Source organism: Puma concolor, chromosome E3 (assembly GCF_028749965.1).
Source record: "Puma concolor isolate L17-30 chromosome E3, mPumCon1.1.hap2, whole genome shotgun sequence".
NCBI classification, from domain to species: Eukaryota; Metazoa; Chordata; class Mammalia; order Carnivora; family Felidae; genus Puma; species Puma concolor.
The window spans coordinates 18,342,950-18,350,388 of NC_141682.1; the positions used below are offsets into that span (position 1 = coordinate 18,342,950).

Below are 7,439 nucleotides of genomic sequence, written 5' to 3' on the forward strand. Positions count from 1 at the left end.
GAATTTCCAGCCTGGTATAGAGAGGCCCAAGTAATTCTGAAGAGCTGGCCTAGCGAATCTGCGGATCCTCCTGTGGGCGGAGCCAACGCGCGGCGCGCAGAGGGCGTGGCCAGGGCGTGTAAAGCCCGGCGTCGCGGGGGCGCTTCCTGTAGGACCCACCGAAACCGTGCGGGCTGGGAGGGGCGCCTAGGAGATGGAAAAATACAACTAACAGCGGTGACTCAGGCCGTTTGCCTGGTGTCGCACACCATGCCGGGAACGTTTTCCTTTCGCTGTCCCCTTGGGCCCCAGCTGTTTCAGATGCCCATTTGACAGATTGGGAGACTGAGGCCTGCAGAAGATGCCGCATTTTACCTATAATCGAGCCGCCATTCGTAATTAAATTCGAGGCTGCCTCAAAGTTCTGTGAAAAGTCTTGGGGGGCATAAAGGTCTTAGAACAGGTCTCGTGAAAAATAAACTAGTACCTACTGGAGATAGGCTGGGCTGGTCGATTCTCCAAGCACCATGCTCCCAGTGCCCTCAGCTTGGAGCCGGGGCGGGGGGCTATGCTTACGTGGTCCCACCGCTGGAGGGCAGCACCAGCCCAGGCGCTAACGTCGCCGAGGCTGGGTACCCTTTTATTTCGCTTGGACGCAGGGCATCCTGGTTTCTGGGTAACCGCACTCTCAGAAGGACCCCCTGCTTGAGCTGAGGATGCTCTAGGTTTCAGACATCTCTGCCTACATTCGTTCCTCCCTGTGTGACCTTGGGCAAGCCATTGACCTCTCAAAATTTAAGATTCTTCCTCTGAAAAATGGATGTTCATTCCTGTCTCACAGGAATGTTATAGCAGTCAGAACAGTAAAGGAGGGGTGCCTGGGTGGCTCAGTCAGTTAAGCTTCTGACTTCCGCTCGGGTCATATCTTGCATTTCATGAGTTCGAGTCCTGCATAGGGCTCTCTGCTGTCAGCGTGGAGCCCCATTTCGGTCCTCTGTCCCTCTCTCTGCTCAAGCTCTCTCTCAAAAATAAATAAACATTAAAAAAAAAAAAAAACAGTGCGGGAAAGGACCCTGAGGCCTGGTTCATACAAATTCACAATTTTAAGTTACAGGAAAAGAGAAAAGAGGGACTGGACCAAGGTCTCATGCTAAGAATAGAGGAGCGAGGATTAGAGCCCCTTAAATTTTTGAGGAAAATTAGACTTACATGAAAGCCTAATTTTTATATGAAAGCACTGGTGATAAGCAGATTCCTTTCTCTTGTCCCAGTTGAAAGGTATTGATTGGCTTCTTATATCAGACAGAAGGAGATTTCCCATGTTATGGTAAAGGTAGTCCAAGTTTTCATTGCTTTGGGCAAGATCCTCCACTTTGTCGGGCCTGTTTCCTTATCTCTGAAATGGAAATGGTGAAGACTTGTCTCTTGAGGTCGTTGTGAGGGTCAAATAAGATATCCTTGCTCCTAGTATGTAGTAGTCACTCAAAGAAACTTACACTTTAGAAAGAAACTCTAAATCATCAATGGAAGAGATGGAGACCCAAGAACAAGAGTGCAAAAATTTTAGCCTTGGAATAACTCAGTCTCCAAATCCGAAGATACTGGTCCCTGCCAGCACCAGAAGGGGATCATATCTGGAACCATTCTTCCGCGCCCCCCCCCCCCCCAGGTACACCTGCTTCCACCTGGCTCTTAGGAGTAAGTCACCTGATCCCAAGGAGGCCCCCTCTTCACCCCATTCACAGCTACAGGGACATCTGTGAAACACATTTTATTATACAAAACAAGGTGCATCAAAAATTCAGTGTGAGAATAGCTCTGTATTCCAAGGGCTAGTGACTGGATCCTCTCCCTTAAAACCTCCCCACCCCAAACCCTTACTAGAGAGTCAGGTTGGGCACACAGGCCCTCAGTCTCCAAAGATCTCCAGCCCTGGCCCAGGAGAGTGAGAACCAGACGCAGAAGCTTAAGTGTGGGTCTAGGGCAGTGGGGCAGGCACTTGAACCTCCATAAATAGCGAGGCTCCTCCTAGGAAAGAGTGGACCTGTGTCTGGGTTAGAAACACCCAAATCCTTCTCTTCAGCAACTAAAGCAAAAATGTGGAACCCATCAAAATCTGGAGATGGGGAAAAGCTTTCCCAAAATGCCAACCATAAAGTAGATTCTACAAAAATAAAGCAAGGGTTAGCTACCTTCTGAGGCAGCTGGGTGGGTGTGTAACCTCTGACTTCCACATCCTGTACAGGGTTAAGGTGTTAAGGGTCAGCACCAAAGGTCTGACCAGGGTCTCCCTGCCTCCCCTCTAGCTACATGAGACTTGGACTGAAGACCTTCTACTTCCTCCTCTGTTCCTCCCAGCCCAGATATGGACAGACTGGGATAGACTGACAGCGAGGAGAATCCCTGGGAATGTAAAAGCTGCCCCCGGGGCCCACCCCAAAGGACTCAGAAAGCAGGAGTCTGGTCTCTACCTGGGAGTGGCCACAGGAGTGGCTCCAGGCAGGGGCAAGGAATGGGGTATGCCGACCTGGGTTCTCCTGCAGACGGGAGGGAGGCAGTGTTTACAGTAGTGGTTAACATCAGCCTCACACAGCCTGCAGCTCCCCCTGCAGGCGACTCAGCTCCTCTAACTCTTGCTTGTGGCGGTCTGTCTTATGTGCCACCAAGGAGCGATAGAAATGCAGGGCAAAGGCCACGAATACAAGCCCCACAGGTACCATGATTGCTGTGGAGGCCATAGCTGCTTGCCAGCCTGGTCCATGGGCTCCTCCACCAACACATGCTTGCCGGGGTGGGCAGGCCTCAGATGGCTCAGCCTGTGATGGGGCTACAGAAGTAAAGGATGGCTTGGAAGCTGGACTAAGGGAGGTGGTCACTGGTGACAGAGTCCCAGGCACCTGGGAGGCAGGTACCAAAGGGGCTGGTGTGCCCGAGGGTGCCCCAATAGGCACAAACTTGACCCAGCCAACCAGAACAACTTCAGCGAGGAAAAGGAAGGTGCCCAAGGCAGTGGAGAAGCCCCAGGCCAGCTCCACATAGCGGTGGAGTCGCTGGTGTGGAGACTGGTGGACAGAGTTGAGGTTGTGGATGTTGCTAACAGCTTCTATGTGGGGCAGCAGACAGGTGGAGACCATGAGTGCAAAGAGGTGCACAGCCACTAGCACGGTGGTGCAGGCACTAAAGGCCACCAGCAGGCCTGGCGGGTATTCGTGGTTGCTCTCCAGCTGTACCTCCACCATGGCCACCTGTGGGGACAGAGATGGATTGAGTGCCTATAACCTCTTTGGCAGTAGAGGGTTGTTTTACCTGTTGGTATACATTACCAAGGTATCCCTAGGACCTAGAATGGTGCCTGGCAGGAAGAAGGTGCTTAGTCTCTGTTGAGTGAATGAATTGGTAGCCTTGGTAAGGCTCTGTCCTTTACTGGCTTTGGTTTCTGCACCTGGCTATTGAGAGAGCTGGATGACACATTTCTGGAAATCTTACCTTGTTATCACCTAAGGGTTAAAAAACAGATTCTGGAGCTGGGCCACCTGGGTTCACTCTCAGCTCTACAAGCTGACAAGTGACATATAGCTCTATGCCTTAATTTCCTCATCTGGAAAGTGGGGATTGATAATAATATCTACCTGTCTTACAGGGTTGTTGTGAAAATTAAATGAGATAATGTACACCAAGTAATAAGAATGGTATAAGGCACAGAGTAAGTGCTAGTTAATTGTGTTGTTATTATTAATTATTAACTGTTATTAACACTAGTGTTCTTAACACTGTCAATAGTGTTATTAACACTGAAGTCTGGGGTGCCTGGGTGGCTCAGTTGGTTAACTGGGTCATGATCTCATGGCTCATGGATTCGAGCTTCGCGTCGGGTTCTGTGCTGACAGCTCAGAGCCTGGAGCCTGCTTCAGATTCTGTGTCTCCCTCTCTCTCTGCATCTCCCCCACTTGCACTCTCTCTCTTCCTCTCAAAAAATAAACATTAAAAAAATTAAAAACAAAACAAAAAAACACCGAAGTCTAAGGCCAGTGCCTGCAAATTGGTATACCATGAATCCAAGCCAGCTTTGCACATGTTTTGCTTGGCTCATACACTGTGTTTTTTAAGGAATTAGTTGAACTTTTAAAACTCTAGAGATTTCAGGGCACCTGGATGGCTCAGTCAGTTAGGCGTCCAGCTTTGGCTCAGGTCATGACCTCATGGCTTGAGTTTGAGCCCTGCACTGTGCTCTGTGCTGACAGCTCAGAGCCTGGAGCCTGCTTCAGATTCTGTGTCTCCCTCTCTCTCTGCCCCTCCCCTGATCATGCTACCTCTCAAAAATAAATAAACATTAAAAAAAAAAATTTTTTTTAACTCTAGAGATTTCATATAAATATCTCTATTTCTGGATCCTCTTGAAAATTTGGAAGATCTGGTTACACTAGGCCCACATTCCTGCATGGCAACTACCAGCTAGAATTGAGTCATGACTGCTCCCCTGCTCCCTTTGGACAGGTCATGGGGTCTCCTGATAGCCACAGTCCCCACCCAGCCAACTTGGAGTCCATATTAAACTGCCTGTCCTTTGCAAACATTTGCGCTGGTGATCCTGTTCTAGGCTTGTGTAAATTTGGATTCTAGAGCCAGACTACCTAAGTTCAAATTCTGCCACTTACTTGCTGTGGGATCCTGGGCAGGTGTCTTAACATCTCTGATCCTGTTTTCGCATCTGTAAAATGGCCATAGTAGTGGTACCTACTTCATAGCATAATAAACGTGATACACGCAAAAGCTCTAAGCACATTGCCTGGTACTGCATGACAGTGTAATACAATTTGTATGTTATTCTAACCCAGGCTACCCAGATACCAGAATCTGGATCTTTCCCCATGCCTAGTTCTTACAGGATCCATTATATTGCTCTGGGGCTGAGAGAAAGAAGATACAGAACCTGGAAGGTGGTGGTAGGAAGACAAGGCTAAGTATTTTGGGAAATTGGGCCATGGTGAGTGTTAGCAGGTGTTTTCCACTGACAGTGATCTGGGCCAGGCCTAGTCCTGGTTTCTCCCAGAGCCTGACCCAGTCTTGCTCTCCCCTGGCCAGAGTGGGGCCAGTCTGCCCCCAGAACCTACTCATCTGGTCTTTTGATTTTGCAGACAAGGTCCTGGTGCTTAAGCTGTCACCTCAGAAACATGCAAGTCCAGCAGCAGGCCAGATTGTCCCCTTGGGAACAGGCTGGACCATGGGATGGATGGCGGTGGGGGACCTCTCTCAGCTAGGTCCAGGAAGTTGCTTCCTTCCCTCTATAGTCTGTACAGGAGAAAAAGAGCCACTTCACTGTCTCTAGCTGACCCCACATCAGGAAAACTGGACTGGCCTATGGATACTGGGTCCCTATACAGAAAATGATAGAACTCGGATGACCCTTAAGGGTAGACTTTTCCTCTCATCATTCAAATACATAGGCTATGGTAAAGAGAAAGAGGCAGAGACTAACCCAAATCACCTAGTGTTGTGACTCCTCTATCCCCATGTCCGTATGTTCCTATGAAGACTCCCCACCAGCTTGCTTGCTTTTTCCTGTCGTGTTGGTGGGGAAACTCTGGACTAACTGAGTCCAGTGATCCTGGGCCCTAGTTCATTCTGTATCCTTCATCTGCTGAGTGCTCTTGGCAGAGGCACTGCCCCATTCTGGGCCTTGGCTTCCATGCCTCTCCAATTAACAGACAGGCTGAGCCATCTCTGATGCGTGTCTTGTTCTGACATGCTGGGATCTAGAGTTTGATGACAAGAATCAGCTCATCCTGGGGCGGGTACTTGCAAGCTACAGAGAGCGCACCCTCCATGATCTCAGTTTCCCACTGGACTGTGAGGGGGAGGATGCCTGTCCAGGGTCACACAGCTGGCCACAGGCTGGGAGGAGCCAGGGTTTGTGTCTGCTGACTCCTCCTGACCCTGAGATTCCCTCAGTCCCATTTCCTCCGCTGGGCCTGTTGGCTGATATCATCCTCCCACACCTGCAGTTTATCAGTTCCGAAATCACATATCAGCTTCCTAATCAGCTTCTTTCCCCAGCAGCTTCCTCACAGGCATCCTCTCTGCTCAGAGCTGTCCTGCGTTACACCAAGCACTCTTTGTGATTGCTAGGAACTGGCCACCCTCTTTGGGATGGGGCCACCTTCAGCTGGGTGACTACGTTTATTCATTTTTTTGTCTTTGACTCTCCCAGCCCTGTTTTTATAGCTCCCACCAAACTCTGATTTGCCTTTGAATCTCTCATGGTAACCTAGTAAGGACTTCTGCCTGGGACGTGCTCCTTTGGGACCTCTTTGCCCCACCCTTGCATATATATCCCCGTTGGTGATTTGTCTCCCCTCAGGACACCTTTCGGGCTTGTTTATCCTCCTTCTGGCCCGGTTTATGCTAGGGGTCTTCTTACACACACACACACACACACACACACACTCAGAAAAAGGGACTGGAGTAGTCCCTTGGGACCTTGTTTGTACTCCTTTACCTCTTAAAACCCCCTTCCTCTGTCCCGTCTCCCGTGGGTACCCGTTTACTTCGTCCACGACCCCATGCCCCCATGTGCCTCACCCCCACCCTGTGCGCCCCTTCCCTCCCCTCACCATGGCGAAGCCCGAGAGCAGGGCAGACGTGCGGCTGGAGGCTTTGAGCTTGGCCCGGCTGAGGTAGAGGCGGCGCCAGCTGAGCGCCCGCAGCGAGTGCTGACTGGCCCCCATGAGGTCCAAGTAGCCCCGGTGCACGAACTCTCGGTACGTGGCCGAGCCCGCGGGGCTCTCGGCCTCCGGGTTCAGCGGGGCCTGTTCGCCCGCGTCCCCCTCGCCGCCCTTCATCCTGGGGGCTGCAGCACTGGGTGGGTTGGGCGGTCACGGGGGCCCCGAGTCGCCCTGGGGGCCCCAGGAGGGCAGGCCCCGGCCGGCAGAAGGCCCCATCCCACGGCGGGGCTAGCGGGGATGCGGGCGGCGGGCTCCCACGAAGAGGCGCCCAGGCGAAGCCGAAAGAGCAGGCGTCTGCAGAGAGACCTAGGGGCCGAAGCGGGACAGCAGAGGCCGAAACCGGAACTAGGACGGAGGCGGAGTCGGAGCGGCCACATGATGGGGTGGAGCCGGGGGACTGTGGGCCGAGATCCCGAGGGACCCCGCGACCCAAGGCCACTTCTCTATCGCCCAGGTGCCGGAACCCCGAGGAGGCAAACGCCTAGCCCCAGTGTGTGACTTGGGGTCCCCGAGCCCTGGACCATTGAGGCACACCTGGACACCCCCTAGATGTCCAGAACTCCAATCCCCTCCCCCCTAAATGATGAGCTGGCGAAAGGTAAACCTATCCACCTTTAGGGATCACAGGACGTCCGGCATCCTCAGTTCCGGGAAGCCTAGGGGACGCGAAGAACTCCCAGATCCATCCAAACAGCCCCCTTCGGGAGGCCCAAAGCATGAGCATTCCAGTCAGGCCAG

General features: G+C 52.1%; 1 protein-coding gene across 1 annotated transcript; it reads right to left on the bottom strand.

Annotated features, from left to right (window-relative positions):
• Positions 1–1,735: 1,735 nt before the first annotated feature.
• Positions 1,736–7,069, bottom strand: ORAI3 (ORAI calcium release-activated calcium modulator 3). Its single transcript, XM_025920721.2, has 2 exons — positions 6,591–7,069; positions 1,736–3,224 (listed from the first exon to the last, which is right to left on the bottom strand). The coding sequence occupies exons 1-2, from the start codon at positions 6,816–6,818 to the stop codon at positions 2,565–2,567; spliced, it is 888 nt and encodes a 295-aa protein (XP_025776506.1). The 5' UTR covers positions 6,819–7,069; the 3' UTR covers positions 1,736–2,564.
• Positions 7,070–7,439: the final 370 nt, after the last annotated feature.

Bases quoted from the DNA above. Each gene is read 5' to 3' on its own strand.
- ORAI3 (XM_025920721.2), bottom strand. From the start codon at position 6,818: ATGAAGGGCGGCGAGGGGGACGCGGGCGAACAGGCCCCGCTGAACCCG. The intron at 3,225-6,590 runs GTGAGGGGAGGG...CTGTCCCCACAG, and splicing joins TGCTCTCGGGCTTCGCCATG to GTGGCCATGGTGGAGGTACA.